This window comes from Oryzias melastigma, linkage group LG11 (genome assembly GCF_002922805.2).
Source record: "Oryzias melastigma strain HK-1 linkage group LG11, ASM292280v2, whole genome shotgun sequence".
Lineage (NCBI taxonomy): Eukaryota > Metazoa > Chordata > Actinopteri > Beloniformes > Adrianichthyidae > Oryzias > Oryzias melastigma.
Genome location: NC_050522.1, coordinates 682,507 through 700,824, shown reverse-complemented (window position 1 = coordinate 700,824; position 18,318 = coordinate 682,507). Strand labels below are relative to the sequence as shown.

The 18,318-nt window shown below is 39.5% G+C and overlaps 1 protein-coding gene across 3 annotated transcripts in view; it reads left to right on the top strand.

Annotated features, from left to right (window-relative positions):
• The window catches only part of LOC112136294 (triple functional domain protein), a 92,931-nt gene that overhangs the window by 38,270 nt on the left and 36,343 nt on the right, over window positions 1-18,318 (top strand). For all 3 annotated transcript variants that reach the window (XM_024257903.2, XM_024257902.2, XM_024257900.2), the window contains exons 5-14: window positions 3,735-3,839; window positions 3,961-4,157; window positions 5,794-6,007; window positions 6,479-6,601; window positions 7,803-7,994; window positions 12,206-12,337; window positions 14,480-14,710; window positions 15,121-15,243; window positions 16,530-16,721; window positions 16,839-17,008. In XM_024257903.2, coding sequence (XP_024113671.1) covers window positions 3,735-3,839; window positions 3,961-4,157; window positions 5,794-6,007; window positions 6,479-6,601; window positions 7,803-7,994; window positions 12,206-12,337; window positions 14,480-14,710; window positions 15,121-15,243; window positions 16,530-16,721; window positions 16,839-17,008 — 1,679 coding nt within the window. The remainder of the gene's footprint in view (window positions 1-3,734; window positions 3,840-3,960; window positions 4,158-5,793; window positions 6,008-6,478; window positions 6,602-7,802; window positions 7,995-12,205; window positions 12,338-14,479; window positions 14,711-15,120; window positions 15,244-16,529; window positions 16,722-16,838; window positions 17,009-18,318) is intronic.

The window sequence follows — 18,318 nt, the reverse complement described above, 5'->3', positions numbered from 1 at the left end:
GAGGTTTTATGGGCTAATTTATAGTTTAGCTTCTATTATAACAACAGGCTAATGTTTTGGCTAATTTTACTGAGAAATTTTAGACTATTTTTGAGTGTAGCTAGTATTTAAGCAACAAGCTAGCTTTTGGGGCTAATTTGGAGTTTAGCTCATATTTAAGCAAAACACTACATATTTTTGCGAAATTGACATGTATTGCAGATTTTTAAGCAATTCTACCACACATTTTTCAGAAATTTAGGTCAACTTCAGTGCTCTTACATAGTTCTTTAAATAAATTTCCAGTCTTTTAGCAAATGTAACATTTTGCAAATAGCTTTTGCAAGTTTGCAAGCTTTATGCAGATGTTTACATATCCGGATTTGAAGTGATGCGCTGCAACAGCAAAAGAAAGCCGATTTGTTGTCAGCTGAGCCGTGATAAGAAGCTCTGAAACTGCCCATCAGTCTGCTGCTCAGTTACCACCTTCAATGTTTTCCTCTTCGCTGCTGTGGATGTGCACAATGCCAGGCAGGAGAAAAATGTCAGATCTCACGCTTTTGTGACGCTGACAGTCAGGCGCTAAACACATTTTCACAGCTCGCTTATGACATTTTCTCACAGGGATGTTTTTATTTTGTGTGCAGAGTTTTTGATTGTTCTGAAGTGAAATCAGACTGAACACCAGTGCTTCTAACGGTTATGTAGACTGTAATAAACCCATATGGAAATATCTGCGATTGTCCGGACGCTCACACAGACTGATCCATTGGAGTCCAATAACATTACTCTGATTATCAACAGCTGCCCATCCAGCTGTGCTGTCAGGCCACATAAGCATCCACTCCATTGGAGTCACAGTTATCAACATGCTCAGAAATGTTCTCAGCATCCTGTACAGCAGAGGTCTGCAGCCTGTTTTGGCCTGCAGATCAGTTTGATGTCAGACAGTATTTTCACCAGTTGGTCTGTTCCAGGCTGAAGTTGGAGTCCAGTTTTCTAGGTTTCCCTTACATTTTTAGGGAGAAGTTTCTTTATAACGTTACATGGTGCCACAGGAAATTTAAATGGTCACTATTTCCTATTCCACATAGGATGAAGGTTCAGTGAAACGTTTCTGTTTTGTAAAAATTCCTTAAAGACAAAATTACAGAGATTTCATTAAAGGAATGTTGTCTTATTCTTGCTCCGATGAGGAAACTGTAGTTCTGAGACAACTCAACTGAAGCTCAGACATCTCAGAGCACAAAGATCATGGCTTTTTTAAAAAAAATTTTATAGCTTTTTTCAGTTTTGGTCAACGATCTGAAAGCAGGAGTTCAAAGAAAAACACAAGTTCTGTAGTGAAACACTGTCATTGAACCCTTTTTATGGAAAACAGAAAAGACTTTGCTAATAAAGAGCTTCAATGTGATAAACAACACATGCCAGCAGGTCTCCGGAGTTAGCACCGTCTTAAAAAGTCTTAAGACTTGATTCATCGCAAAATTACTGTAAAAAAGAAAGAAGACCATGGCCCCAAAGAAAACACAAGTGACAACAAAGATGATAAAAAAACGCTCAAAGACCTGGCAGTCAAGAAAGTTGAGCTAGCGCTTCTTCTGAAGCTAGCTGAAGAGCTCAGAAGACTTTGACCCTAGAACGAACAAGACAATAGGGTCGACATTCTGGAGACAATTTGGAACAACACTCCCAAGATGAACAACGCAATTATTACTGGATTACAGGTCAAACCCCAGGCTATCAAAGCTAGCAATACTAGCTATTCTTTTGATCCTGGTGAGAGCGATGGTGAGTCTGTTGACCATCAAGAGGAATCATTTCTCAAGTCTAAATTGATTTCTCTGGATCTAAATACCATAGGGACCTGCCACCCTCTTCCCAGGAGAGAGGAGACGGATGAACCAGCGATCATCAAGCAAAGGAAACATCTGAAAGGATTTGCTGTTTATCTAAACGACCATCTGACCAGAAGGAATGCCGATTATTCAAATCTGTTGGATCTTTATTAAACCATTCTGTCCACCTGACCCGTCCAAGGTTCTGGTTCTCAACAACATGAAAGACGTGTTTGATCACAGACGTCTGAGCAAACAAATCCAGTAATAAATAAAAGAGTCAAATACAATTTCAACAAAATCCTGCCGTCTGGATCTACCAGTATCTCTAAAAGTCAACAGTGACCCTGATTTTCAGCAGAGTTCTGACAACTTGACCTCAACTTCTTACTCACTGTCTACAGACATTACAGCAAAGACGACTTATAAACGGTTAAAACCAGAAGGACGGCTGTCAATCAGACAGCAGAAGAAGGAATACCAGCGTTGAACAATCAACAGAATATGGACCTTTTATTTCATCACAATATCTCTAACTTGGTTTATCTGTGACAAGGACACTAACTTTTACCAAAAAATAATACAATAAATGTAGTTTTACAGATGATTAAAGTCATTGTTTTCTAATCATATCACTCCATTTTGCTTCCCAACATGTGACTTAACCCTAGAACACTTTCGCTATAAGAAGTTACACCATCACTTTTGCCGGGTAGTTGTTAGCCAATATAAAATACCCAATTAAAAGCATTTCTCAAAATAATAGTTCAAAATATGACAACACATGATAAATTAGAGTAATATTTTTTTTAAACCGTGGTTTATGTAACAAAATGGAGAATAAATACATAGGAAGATCCTGAAAACAGGCTTGAAAATGGTTGAAAATGAGGAATTTGAAAAGAAAAAAAATAACAAAATAATGATACTGGAGACTTGATCTGACTTAAGACTTATGAACCAGATTATGATCATTTTTAATAAAAATAAATAAAAGTTAAGTAAAGCAGAGCGGGGTGGGATTATATAAGTTTATTTCCTCCCACTCCCCTTCAAGCAGTATACTGAGTTAGTTTTAACAATCTTAATATTTAACAGCTTCATTGTGTCAGGTACTTCATGCAGAAGAGCAAATATGTTTAGTTATGATTAAGAGTAATAACTGAAATATTAACTATGTGAATTTTCTATCATTTTTTATGACTAATTATCCTATGTTATCTTTTCATATACAAATTTGGTCTTATTTTTGCATTATTTATCTTTTGATTGCTTAAAATAAACCAAGTTTTTTTCTTTTGGACTTATCGTGAGAACAGCTGTATTGTTTTTCTTTTTGAATTTCCAGTTGACCTCTTTTGTACATTTTGTTCTTTTGGTTTGTAAGGATGTTTCTGAATGTTTTTGTTTTCTTCTGCAAGTGTTTCTTTGTGGATTTAATTAAGACTTAAACCTGTGAGTCAAAGTGCAGAAGGATCCATCTAAACTGAACATTGGTTGTTTGGAAATGTTTGACTGTTCTGTGCAGCAAACGAAGGATCATAGAGCTGGTGAGCAGCATCAGTGATAGAGCTGCTCCCTCACTGGAGGACAGCATTGTGAGGCCTACACAAAGCTGATGATCGCCCTCACTGGCTGCATGTGTGGGGGTGTGCTGTGGAGGAGGCAGTCAAACTGTGCAGCCTTTGCAGAATTGTTATTGTTAAACAACTTCTGGACTGAAGCTCCGTGGTCGAAACACAAGGCTTTTTATTGGGAGTTATGAAATCAAATAAAGTGTTTGCTAATTAATTCCAGAAGAAAATCTCATTTCTGCCTAAATTTCTCTCTGCTGAGTCTAAAATAAGCAGCAGTGCTTAAATGCAGCAAAAGGAAGGAGGAAGGAAACATCATTGTTTCCCCACTTTGCTCTTCCAGACCACAATGGTGTCACTAGAGGGCCTGACTAAGGTTGTGGACCCCTCCCAGCTGACAGCAGACTTCGACGGCAGCCTGGACTACAACCATGAGGAGTGGATCGAGGTAAGCAGCACAAAACTGGAACACCTTCACAACTCTAGAAACTCAGATGTCCAATGTTGTGTAGTCTACATTGGAGACATAAAAACCGGGGATTCTCTTTCCCTGACCTGTCTCTGCCCAGGTGCGTGTGGCGTTCGAGGAGTTCTCTGGTCATGCCACCCAGATGCTGGCTCGACTGGAGGAGATGCAGGAGACCGTGTCCAGAAAAGACTTTCCTCAAGACCTGGAAGGGGCTAGGCAGATGATAGAGGAGCATGCCTCCCTAAAGAAGAAGGTCATGAAAGCTCCCATAGAAGAACTGGACACGGAAGGACAAAGGTAGAACAGTTTCTAGTAAAGACGATGAGTTAACCACTGGAAAATTCCAGCCTTTATTCCTGCTTTATGATCGTCACGATGATTTACTTTTAGAAATACATAAGAAATAATCATTATTTGTTGAAACTTTACTACCATAAAACTGTAAAAACTGGTTTTACATAGACATGACTGTTAAAACGTTAGTTTGGTGTAATACTGTCATCACTTTCTGTACAGCCTAAAAGCTAATGTACTACAAAGAAATATTGATATTTTAGGCAAACAAATGGGTCATCCAAACATGATGATCTGCTCCATGGGGGAGGGGAAGACACCAACGCGAAAGCAAATAACAAAAGGCTGTGACACCAAAGGAGCAGGACCATGAAGTTTTTGCTCAGTCTAGACCAGGAGTCTGCAACCTGCAGCTCCAGATCCACATGTGGATCCATAGTGGATCCTTGGACAAACATAAAATTAGTCATGGAGACTGCTGACCCAGACATGTCGACCATTGGAATCAGGAGCTCCCCCTAACCAAAACTACCTAAAGAAAACAAATAAACAAAGCCCACAAACTATGACTACCAAACCCCAAACTAAAATAACAAAACCCAGCAGTGTAAGACTGCTGAGGACAAAGAGGGAAAAGGATAAAAATAAAATAAAATATAAATAAAATAGTAATCTTTTAAAGTAAGGATTACTTAATTAGCATTTATTTAATTTAGATTGGTTAAATGTATAAATTGATGTCTGAGGTTCACATAGATGATAAACTCTGTAGGTTTTTACATCCTGTTGACCTGAAGACGTCTTGTTCGATCAACTCTACCTCCAGAAGGAACAGATTTATATGGAAAGAAAAAGTTTGATCTTTTATGAGATAAAAGCAAATATTATCTTATGCTGCATGACATTGGTTACCAGCTGAACTGAGATGATCCTGTTTGGCACAGAGCATCTTTTATTGTGAAAATATGTTATTTGAGCATTTTGTCAATTAAAAAAAAATCTTGAGAGATCTTAAGTTCTTTTTGTGTTTTTGCTTTTTGTTTGTGCCTAAATATAGACATAAGTCTTATTTTTCTATTAAAAAAAAGGTCATGAATGAAAATCCAAATTTCTCCCTTAGGTTTTGATCAGTAGAAAATGAGCCCAAATGGCTCTTTGACTGTTAAAGGTTGTGACCCCTGGACTGGATGGTACAATCTCTAGACTTTTCAGATCTGACTTTACCCAAAAAAACGCTTTATTTTGAACAGAAGAAAAGCTTCCTGTCAGATTTCCTATCTTCTGTTATTCGTTGACACAGCTGTGCAGTAACAAAATACAATATTTATGATTATAAAATAATTTTAAAGAACTTAGAGTGGATTAAGGAAAGAAGTGCTGCAGGAAAACGGTTCTGCTAAATTTACACATCAATGAGAAGGTGATTAGTGTTGCACAATAATACCAGTAATTATCGTCTGATAGACAGTATGTTGTCACGCCGATGATTCCAATAAGAAAAAAAATTGCCATTAAAATTGGCCGATAATTATAAGCTTAAACTGTCAACTCTTCCTCACTCACCACTCAGTATTTACTGGATTAATCTGCAACTTTATAAAGTCAAGAGGCCAGAACACCAACACACGTCTCCTTCCAGGTTGCTCCAGCGCATCCAGAGCAGCAAGTCCTTCTCTGGCAGCGGCGGCAACACCGCCAGCAACACAGACACCCAGAGCCTGGTGCAGCGGATCACCCAGCTGCTGGACAAGCTGCACGCCACCAGGCAACAGCTCCACCAGTCCTGGCACGTCCGCAAGCTCCAGTTGGACCAGTGCTTCCAGCTTCGCCTGTTTGAGCAGGACGCCGAGAAGGTCGGTGTGGGAGGCTGTGTGAGATGGGACGTAACGGTAATCTATAACCGCATCAGCTGATCACTGCAGGAGCCAGTATTAACCCTGAGCTCTGACATGAGGTTTAGACATTTGTGTTTCAAACGAGATAACAACACGAGACACAGAATGGTTTTACACCATGGCAGCAGGACCATGAAAGATTTTCCTCCTGCTGCCACCCGGACAGCAAAAAAAAACAAAAAACGGCCGAGAGCCGAGCAGAAAAAGTGAGTCTGTGTTTGAGTGAGGAGAATAAAATAGCAGCAGAGAGCTGCAGTCTTAGGTCTGCTGCAGTGGAAGGAGCTTGTTGCTAGGACACCACTGGGCCAGAGATGTTTTGTAGGAGAGCCTGAGAGGATACTCTCAATAGAGGTAGTCAAGTTCTTTGTGTTCTGGGTGCTAAATACACACACCATAAAGTCTGATGATTTCTCCTCGATTGTTCTTCAGATGTTCGACTGGATCATGCACAACAAGGGTTTGTTCCTGGCAGGCTACACGGAAATCGGCAACAACCACCCCCACGCCGTGGAGCTGCAGACCCAGCACAAGCACTTTGCTATGAACTGCATGGTGAGCAACGCAGTCGCATATGTGCACAAGGAGTTGTTCACGATCTCAACCTGAAAGTGACAATAAAATCATCTCATCACACGTCTAGTCACAGTCAAGGCCCGGGGGCCAGATCCGGCCCTCCAGAACGATTGTTATTAATGGCCCGATGTTATCTCGAGCTAATTTCTAACTTGTAGAATTTTAACAAAATATATTTTTATGGGGAGTAAAATATTGAAAGTTATTTAAGGTTTAAGTTGATTTGTTCTGGAATTATATTCCTGCCTTTTTATTACTCATAATTGTGTTAAAAAGTTATGGTTTTAACGTTTTGAAAATTATCATTCTGCTCGCTTTTTGGACTAATTTGGAATTTACTAAGATTTTTTAGGCTATTTTGGAGTTTAGCTGTTTTGGCTAATTTATTTTTGCATAACCTACATAGTTTAACATCTATGTGAACCTCAGCCATCAATTTATAAATGTAACTAAGTTAAATTTGATAAATACTAATTGAGTTATCCTTACTTAAAGTTGTTTTCTTTTTCTATTATTATTTAATCGTTCTTTTATTAAAAGTAGCTACAGTTTGTGAGTTTAAATCACTAATTACGTATAATAGTTTTTTCATAATCAGAATACATTCTTTTTGAAATGGTATGGTACATTTAAATACATTTTCAGTGTTGTGATATTAGTTCCGTTTCCATTTTTCTAATGAAATTGTTTAAATTGGAGTTGCAATAATAAACAAGCCTAATGGAAACACGACAATGTCGAAAAAAATTCAGTTTGTCAAAAAAAATAAAAGTGATTGTGCTTGGAGGAGGTGGTGTTTGAGACGTATAGAAACAGACATATTTCACAAAACTCCAGCAGAAACATTTTTTTCCAAATAATGAGTCACATGACCAAACGGATACCACGCTGAGTGAGCGCCCCAAGAGGTCCTGCAACGTCACACGGCTCATCAAAAGTTGAGAGCATCATGTGGAATTGTTGGATCCACAGCAACTCTGAAAAAAATCACCAAACACCATTTCCCAAAATCACTTCACCCGTAGCCACTCCCACGGAGCTCGCCGCTCCATGGCCTGAATAAGATGCAGACGTCTCCTTTGATTGATGATGATGACAGAAATTTGAAGGTTATTGCCGTAAATCAAAGTTCTGTTCATGTTTTTGACTTACCACATGAGTTGATTTATGTGTGTTCCAGAACGTGTACGTGAACATCAACCGGATCATCTCGGTCGGCAAACGGCTCCTGGATTCGGGTCACTATGCGTCGCAGCAGATCAAGCAGATCTCAGGCCAGCTGGAGCAGGAGTGGAAGGCGTTTGCCGCCGCTCTGGATGAACGCAGCACACTGTTGGAGATGTCAGCCAACTTCCAGCAGAAATGTGACAAGGTAAGTGTGACTGACAGGTTACTGTTGATGGCTATGATTAGCTGTTCAGGAACTGTTAGCAGTTCTTCTGTCATCCACAGCTCAGAAAGTCTGTTATTAGGCAGACCTGCTCCATCTCTTCTTCTGACATAAACCCTTTTGTTTTTGTTGGATTTAGTTTCATTAAGGAGTTTTACTATTTTAATGGGCTTTTAGTGGTTTGTTTTAATTAACCGACGAGCTTGAAATGATTTACTCTCCTGTCAAACTCTGACATCATGTTACCTTTATTTCATCCTTCAAGTTTCTTCTTAACTGAAGAAGGTAGGAAACTCAAGCACAAATAGTCTTCACTTTATTAAAGGTAAAATCTCTGCTTTTGTTTAATTCTGAACAAAAGGTTTCCTAAATTTGCAAGTGGTGTGAATAATTGCAGGATTGACTGCTCATAAGTTTACACACCCTGGAAGAAATGATGATTTTAAGGTTATTTTAGGTCAGATTTCCACTCAAGGTTTAGTGGTTTGATTAAACTATTTATTGTTAAACAACAGTGTTGAGTCTTTTTAAACAGAAACTTCTCAAATGATACAAAGATGAACTGTTGCGAGAAAAAGTTTATTAAAATTTTGGATTTGCTTGAATTTCTGCACAAATCAAAGCCAAACTGTTTCCTGATGTTAAGTCACAACAACAGAAAAATAACAAATATCACACAAACTTTATATGCTTTTTGCGCCTCTACAGAACACATCATGTAAAAATTCACAGAGCAGAGTGTAAAAATAAATGAATCCCCGGAGTAATTAACTAATTCCAGCCAACCTGGAGTTCAAACACTGAGAAGAGACCAGATGTGTTGGTGAAGACTTCAGGAGTTTCTGCCAAGCGCTAACATTTTTAGACCAATTTACAGTAGAAAAACACCAAACAAGAGTGGAGTTCATGGCGGGACACTACTGAGAAAACCACTGCGGTCCCAAAGAACACCTGGATGTTCCACAGCACTAAACTGGTCATATTTTCTGTGGCAGAAACCAAAACAGAGTTTCATGTGGAGTAGGAATGTGTATCTCTCTCTCTAACACGATTCGATACGCATCTCGACACATGCTCCACAAATCGATACAGGAAGAACTCAACTCACTTGTTGGCGATACAATACAGTCCGATTCTTTTACCAAAAACTTTAAAATCTAGATAATTCTAGAATAGCATGTGAAGCTCTAAATAATGATGTATGGCATTTGACAGAGAAAAGTATTCAGGTATTGACTTGGAAGAAGTGAGATTCTGATTGGACGTCTTTTTGTTTGCATCATGGGTACATAAAGAGACAAAGACGGTAGACAATAAACAGAAAGAAAAACTCTAGTTCGGCACAAATCAATTATTAACTTCATGATTGATTTTATATCTTTTAACAAATAATCTTGTTCATATTTTCGAACGATACTGCAGTTCCTTGATCAATTCTTGATGAGTATCTATTTCTTACAACCCTAAGTTTGATCTCTCATGAGTTCAAAGCACATATTATCTTATGCTGCATAACATTGGTTCCTAGCTGTCCAGAACTTCACTGAGATGATCCTGTTTGGCACAGAGCAACTTTTATTTTGAAAAGAAGTTATTTAAGCTTCTCTTTTACTCTTCTCCTGTTAAAGGCTGCCGACCCCTGGTTTAAGCAATGTTTCTAGATGAACACCAGAACACATTTTCTGTTCAGGTCATGCAGAGATAGACATAATTCAGAGTTCTTGCAACTGTGCAGCTTTTTTAAAGAGCTTCATGAGGGAAACTGTGTCCTCAAACCACCTTTGGAGAGCCGGATGTTGTAAGGAAACTTCACCACCTGCCGGTTTAAGCTTTTATTCTACTGGTGAAAGACTCTCCAGAACTAGACTGAGTGAGATGTTTGATCTGATCCATCATTTCCGTCTGAAATAACAGGAATAAACCTTTTATAATTTGACATTTTACATATTTTTTTATCTATTTCTTTGAGCAAAAGAACAATAACCCAAACCTGAAATCAAACACATTTTCACCCACCTTCCCAATAATCTGCTGACCTTGAGCTCTCTTCTGTCTGAAGATCCCTTCACTCATATTTCATTTTCATCTTTCCTGCCTTTCCACTGGTTGCTGTGAGACCTGCAGGGTTTCCCTGTCGCATAGAAATAGTCAAGTTTAGTCATGTTGTTTATTACATAACGGTGTGCAATCGCTGATTCTTGCCGTTAGAAAACAACAATGTGGAGCTGATAAACATCCTAAATAGTGGCAACTTGTCTTTGAGAGATCCCTGAGAAAACGACTTTTACTCGGTCATTCTGAGCCTAAAAGGTTTGGGAACCTCATCTGTTACAGGATTTAACCCTTTAACACCGGAGCTCCAGTGTTTGTGTTCTTTGGTTCCCTTTTCTCCTTGAGAATCTTCTGGAATGATCGTGTTAACGGTTGAAAAGTTACAGCATGTTAGAGATGTTTAAGCATCACTGGTGACGCCTCAGGTGTTAAAGGGTCTTTTTAAGGCCCCACTCTGATCATCTTTTGACTATTTTTAAGTCGTTCCCAGTGGTCTTTTCATTATGATGATGCTGTTTTTAGGCAGAATCAAAAAACAGTGTCGTTTTCTAGGTCATAGTTTCTGCAGAGTGCCAGGAATTCATTAGAAATTTCCCTCTGAGTTGTGCAGAAGTAAGCCTCCACTAACATCCCATCATCCCTTTGTCTACACGCTCTTCCACTAGCTTACAGCCTCTCACAATCCCAACCTAACATAAGAGGTGCAAAAAATAACACAGTGAGCAATCCTGGAGATATCCAGCTGTATAGAGCTCAGACAAGGAACATGGAGGCGCTCGTGATAGGGCTGGGCTGATAAAATCGATTTATTGATTTGACTTGATTTAAGCTTAATAGATCAATAATTGATCCATAAAAGTACAGATCGATCTAACGCATAATGCTAAAGTCTGATAGCTTGATGCTAAGGGATTTCCCATAGGACGGCTAATGCTAACGCTCCGTCAACCTTAACATACATTACTGACTAAATGAACATCTTTATAAACTCATAGACAGGAATTTTCCAAACTATTTTAAGTAAATATTTTTTAAAGTAATCATTTGTGGTCTAAACAGTTTTTTGGTCATTCTTTCTTCTTCTTCTGGAATAAGGTGTACTGCTATGGCACGATCGCCACCTAGTGGCCAAACTGAAACAATTGTTGGAGCTTCTCTTTTTTGAGAATCCATGTAACACTGTATGATATTAACAATCTTATTATTATTTCACTAATACATTTTACAGTATGTGAACTGTATCAGACATAAAAATCTTCCAAAAAAAATTCTAAACAAATGTGTCTTAATGTGTAAACTCAAAATTTAATTGAACTGAGTGGATCCAAAGAATAATAATTTAAAAAAAAACTGAATCAAATCAATCCAGGCTCTGGTGAATGAATCAAATCGATTCTAGAAATTATTGGTGATACCCAGCCTTAGTTCAAGAATCTATTTGTCTGCAAGTGGATGAATCAGAATGGAGAGTTTGTGGCCTGACAAGTAATAACTACTACCACGGTTTTTTCAAATGGCATTTCTTCGTCTACTCCTGATTCATCTTGATTTTAATAAAGAAATACTCAGAAACACAATATTTATCCAGAATTCTTTATATATTTCTTCCAAAAATGACATTTTAAACCCTATTTTCATTGGCCTTGGTCTTTAAATACATTTGTGGTGGTTCTTCCTGAAAATGTAAAAATATCACTTCAGAACTTGAGATTGAAAAATAGCATTTCTGGGAAAAACGTTTTTGCAAATCTCTGAAGAAGCTAAGGTTTGATGATGCACTGAAGAAGAATTACATAAATGCTTAGGTTATCTACCTGAAGCTAAACACATATGTATATACGCTAAAACTGGCTTGTTCTAGGGAAAATGAAAATAAGGATTTATAAGAAGTCTCCACAGATATCTAGTCAACAGAAGTACTGTAGTTATCACAAACGATACGAGCCATCATCAGTCAGAAATGACTTTCTGTAATGTCTTTAGAAAGTCTTTTTGGGGTTAGAGTTGGTGCGACAAACATTCAGCTATGATGAATTCTTTTGGGATTCTCAGGAGTAACAGTGAGCATCTCTGCATGTTGAGGTCTTGTTTCAGCTCAACCATGAGCACCAGTGTTTACCGCTGCTTGTGCTTTCCTGCAGTACATGAGTAACGTGGACTCGTGGTGCAAGGCGTGTGGAGAGGTGGATCTTCCCTCTGAGCTGCAGGACCTTGAAGAGGCCATCCAGCATCACCAAGGCTTGTACGAGCACATCACTGCTGTTTATTCTGAGGTATGGTATATGAAAAATGACTGTTATTCTAGCTAATTCCCATTATGTAGAGCTAGAATGCAATTCTTCAAATGCTTCAAAATGTTATCATTTTCTTTAAATCTCTCCATACTTGGTCAGAAGAGCCCTTAAAAAGACGATTGTTCGATTTGCTCCAGTATTGAATCCCTTAAACTCTCTAGCGCTTTTATCTTATCAGGTAGGATAAAGGCGCTTGCAACAGAACAGAAACTCTCAAACTCATTTATGTTTCTGCAGTTATAGTATTTCTCTTTAAATTATCTTTAAGCAAAACAAGGTTTTGCTGAATCCTCGTCTACAGCTGTGTAAAATTAGCTTTTCTTTACCGATTTCTTAATGCGAGATCTCAGTCTTAAAAACATGAGGCTCCTTGGATCTCCTTTCTCCAAGCTGTTGCTGACTGTAGATTGGTTCATTCCAGTCTAATTCAGGTCTACCATCAAGCCCCTGGTGACCTTTGACAGCTGTTTGGTATGTTGGTAATTGTGGAGAAGTCGTAGTCTGACTGTTTAAGGGTGTGGACAGGAGACTTTTTTACAGATAACCAGTTCAAACAGGTGTGTTTAAAACATGCAATGAGGGGAGGGTGTGTTGCTTCCGCTTTTGTTGTAATGCTTCCACTTTTGTTGTCATGCTTCCGCTTTTGTTGTAATGCTTCCGCTTTTGTTGTCTTGCTTCCGCTTTTGTTGTCGTGCTTCTGCTTTTGTTGTCATGCTTCTGTTTGTGTTGTCGTGCTTCCGCTTTTGTTGTCATGCTTCTGCTTTTGTTGTCATGCTTCTGCTTTTATTGTCATGCTTCCGCTTCTGTGTCTTGCTTCTGCTTTTGTTGTCTTGCTTCCGCTTTTGTTGTCATGCTTCTGCTTTTGTTGTCATGCTTCTTCCTTTGTTGTCGTGCTTCTGCTTTTGTTGTCATGCTTCTGCTTTTGTTGTCTTGCTTCCGTTTTGTTGTAATGCTTCCGCTTTTGTTGTAATGCTTCTGCTTTTGTTGTCTTGCTTCCGCTTTTGTTGTCTTGCTTTCGCTTTTGTTGTCTTGCTTCCGCTTTTGTTGTCATGCTTCCGCTTTTGTTGTCTTGCTTCCGCTTTTGTTGTCATGCTTCTGCTTTTATTGTCATGCTTCCGCTTTTGTTGTCTTGCTTCTGCTTTTTTTGTCGTGCTTTTGCTTTTGTTGTCATGCTTCCACTTTTGTTGTCATGCTTCTGCTTTTGTTGTCTTGCTTCCGCTTTTGTTGTCATGCTTCTGCTTTTGTTGTTGTGCTTCTGCTTTTGTTGTCATGCTTCTGCTTTTGTTGTTGTGCTTCTGCTTTTGTTGTCATGCGTCCGCTTTTGTTGTCATGCTTCCGCTTTCGTTGTCTTGCTTCCGCTTTTGTTGTCATGCTTCTTCTTTTGTTGTCGTGCTTCTGCTTTTGTTGTCATGCTTCTGCTTTTTTTGTCGTGTTTCCTCTTTTATCATTGTGTTGTGGCTTTTGTTGTTGTGTTGTGTCTCTTGCACTTACGTGAGCTGCTTCAGCACTTGTAGGGTCCAGTTTATGATCAACTCTTAAGCAGCACGTAAGGATGAAGTAGTCCAGACGTAGACGTGTCATAAAGAATTTTAATTTTTACCGACCCCCCTCCATGTCTTGTTCGTTGCTCAGGATGGTCGTTAGTTCTGTTCAGTGAAAGGTTTCACTCCTCGCTTATCTGTTGCTGCAGCCTGGTTGTTAGAAATGATGAAATTAGAGTGTAGTTTGTGGGACATCCTGTTTGCGTCTGTTGAGCGCTCACATATCACCTGCACACCTGTGCGCTCAGTAAGAAGCCAGTACACGTACCTTACATCGTGAGTGCGTGTCATTTACAGTAACCTTGCAAATACTTCACTAAGACCACACACACAACAATGGTACGTTCCATTTTTATGAGGTGACAGACCTGAGCTCCAGTTCAGACGCAGCCTCTCCTCTTTAGGAGCCTCTACGGTCTGTACGGTCAGCCTCCACACAGGTGGATATGACTAAGATTAACTTTACAGACCAAACTCAGCTCCCTATGCTGGGCAACTTGCAGGATTGATGATTGACAAATACTTTTGTACATTAGGTTGAACAAGACTTTTTGAACTAAATGTTTGAATGACTCTTTAGGTGAGCCAAGACGGCAAAGCTTTGCTGGACAAGCTGCAGCGACCTCTGACCCCGGGCAGCACGGACTCCCTGACATCGTCAGCGAATTACTCCAAAGCGGTGCACCACGTCCTGGACATCATCCATGAAGTGCTGCATCATCAGAGGCAGCTGGAGAACATCTGGCAGCACCGCAAAGTGCGGCTCCACCAGCGACTGCAGCTCTGTGTCTTCCAGCAGGACGTCCAGCAGGTACAGAGGCATCTGTTTGTGCCGTTCATCTGCCGCCGTTCTACTGTTTGTTTAGCATCTGACTGTGGAGAATTTTGCAAAGTATGAACAAAAAGCAGAAATCCTCCAGTAAAAGGATGCGCACGCTGCCACAAAAATCCTGAGCATTCCTCAGTGTGTGTTGACATAGCAACCGTTGCTATGGTGACTGAATTGGGTCATGTGGCCTTGCAGATGGTGTTCATCCACTCATGCTGTGAAGGACAAAGTGCAGAGAAAGGGAGTGTGTGAAGATGCCTCCCACAGCACCATCATGCTCTGCCCTAACATGACTGAATTAGCAGCTGTGGTTCTGCTGCATACACCCTCTGAGATTACCACCTCGTTCAGCCCAGAACCTCCTTGTGGTTGAGGATTGGATCTGTTTGCAGGTGTTGGACTGGATTGAAAACCATGGAGAGGCCTTCCTCAGCAAGCACACGGGAGTGGGGAAGTCGCTGCACCGAGCCCGGGCCCTGCAGAAACGACACGAGGACTTTGAGGAAGTGGCTCAGGTATTCTGGTGGTCCAGTACCTAGAACTTTAGTCGGAGCTGTTAAGTCCGTACAAGTCAAAAATATATATATTTGGAATAAATACAATTTTGAGTATATCAAACATACAAAAATGGAAAGTAAACTTAATGATTGGAACAGTTATCATGTAATCTCTCCTGAGGGGTCGCCCGTGATGCTTTAATGGTAAATACTTTTATAGCGCTTTCTAGCACAAAATCAATAAGAAAAGCTGCTAAAAATACTGTAAGTCAAAGAACATAAACACTGGAGCTCCAGTGTTAAAGGGTCAAATAAAACATTATTCTCTACACATAAGAGAGCACTTTTTACCTTCAGCACTGACTGTGTCAAAGTCAAGGCCCGGGGGCCGGATCCGGCCCTCCAGATCATATGTTCATTCTGCTAGCTTTCAGAACTATTTTGGCATTTACTTTTTTTAGGATATTTTAGAGTTTAGCTAATATTTCAGCTGCATGCTAGCTGTTTTGGCTAATTTAGGCCTTTTTTCAGTTATTTAGAATATTTTGAAGTTTTTTAAGCTACACGTTAGCCTTTAGATTTTTCTTCTAGAAGTGACAAACAGCAATATCAGTTAAAGGGGCCATACCATGAAAATTCAACTTTTTGAGCTTCTAAGTGTATTTTACTGTTAATGTCTCACTATAAAGAACCCCAGACATGTAAGAGTAATCCCCTAAAACCTGTCCTCAGCAGCAGCCCCTCCCATACCCACAAAACAAGCGGGTCCTCACAATCTGATGTCACAGAGTGAGACCGCCCCCTTCAGGAAGAGTCTGCTGCGACAGCTCTGCCCCCAGTCTGAAACACAATTCCTCCATAGAGCTAGCAGTGATCAGCAAAAATCTTTTATTTCAGATGCAGAATACCATCTTCTTTCTTCAATAAATTCCAGCTCAAACAGGTGTTCGTTACTTTTTTTTCAATGATTTTTTTTATCTTCACTGGTGTCCGTGGCAGACGTAAAATCCTGTTCACCTTTGTCATGGGACGGGGTAAGGGTAGGGTCATCTGGACCCCATAAGAGAGCACAAGGGTTAAAGGAAACAGCTGGAAAAAAGAAATTCAACACAAGTTGGAGGTTATATTTTCCTTAGTGGGAATATGCCACTTTTTATGATCATAAATCAACAAATAAAACTTGAATTGATCTTCTTTCTATTATTATTATCTACACTCTCTCTCCACCGTCTTTCTCCTCCATCACATCAGCATACTTTGATTTTGTCTCTGCTCTTCTCCCTCATCTAACCTCCTCTCTGCAGAACACCTACACCAACGCCGACAAGCTGCTGGAGGCGGCGGAGCAGCTGGCTCAGACGGGAGAGTGCGACCCAGAGGAGATCTACCAGGCGGCCCACCAGCTGGAGGACAGAATTCAGGATTTCGTACGGCGTGTAGAGCAGCGCAAAGTCCTGCTGGACATGAGTGTGGCCTTTCACACGCACGTCAAAGAGGTGGGCAGAGAGGAGCCGCCGTTCACGTCACAGAATGTTGAATCGACCTTTGGTTTCAAAGATGAACATCTGCTGGACGAATGGGTCTGTGATGAGCATTAACGCCTCCTCTTGCAGCTGTGGACGTGGCTGGAGGAGCTCCAGAAAGAACTTCTAGACGACGTTTACGCCGAGTCTGTGGAGGCCGTCCAGGATCTGATCAAGCGCTTTGGACAGCAGCAGCAGACCATGCTGCAGTTCACCGTCAACATCATCAAGGAGGGGGAGGAGCTCATCCAGCAGCTGAGGTTCAGTTCAGCTGCTCGTTGCTCTCGCTACGACTGCCGTCTTTCTCCACATTCCTGTTTCAATTCATTCTTTTTAGCAAGTTAATTTACGGGAGAAATTACGGTGATTTTTATTGATTAATTTGAATTTGCAGTTCAGGAAGATTTATTTTTAGGGGTTATTTTTTCCCAGCATTTGGAGTAACGTCAGCCCGCCCATGGAGCTGTTCTCAAAGCAGTTATTTGGAACTGATTCGGTCCAGAATTAACATTCACCAGTGACCAAATGCATTTTGAGGTGTTAACATGTCCAACATTACCAATATTGATGGAGATTTTTATGTAGCAGACGTGTCAGCTGTCAGCAGCAGTTAAATGTGGGTGGTCCACCAGCAGAAATGCACAGGGCAATAATAAGTAAAAAAGAGAAATAGAAATAAAATATAATAATATCAGTAATAACAATAAGAAACTGTAAATGCTTAAGGCAATTTGAGAAAAATAAAATACAAAAGACATCATAATACAAAATACATCATAATAGCAGCAGGAAGTACAATTTCTGATTCAATTGTTTGATTTTACTCTAATTTATTGAACTGTCATTTATTAGAACTTGAAACTGTGTATATTTATGGGGTCAAATCAGGATCAGCTTAAAGTGAACGAAAAAACAGATTGAAAACTTGAAAAATAGATATTGTAGCTGAAAAAAAAATGAAAACAAGACATTGTACATTAAAAAAAGGACTGATTGATTAGTTTATTTCAAGCATAGATCGTAAAAAAATACAGGACAAAACACACATATAATTCAAACTCATTACAGAAGTAATAAAATGCATTGATTAGGAAATAGAAAACAAGACTCACTTGTGTCACATTTGGTTCATTAATTTTTGCAGTATTTATCTAAAGTAAAGTAGAGTTTGATTGACTGCTTGAAAAGGAGTGGGAAGAAGCAAGTTTATATAATCCCACCCCGATTTAGTTACCTCATTTACAGTTTTGCATAGTTATGTAATCCGGTTCAGATTAGATCAAATGCAAGTTTTGTTTTTTCTTTTTTTTATTCCCAATAGCAAAGTGAAGCGCTTGTTGATCATTGATTGAAAAATTGAAAAAAAAATGTTTGAAAATAAGAAAAAAAAACTTGAAATAAATCTTAAAAATAAAAAAAAATTAAAAATTGAAAAAGAATAATTCACTTCAAGCTGATCCTGATTTCACCCCACTCTTTCTGCTCCGCCATTGTTCTAGGATTTTGATTAGAAATTCCTTGAAAACGTTTTCTGGATCGTGTGTTCAGCTGGGATGATGATTCTGCTTTC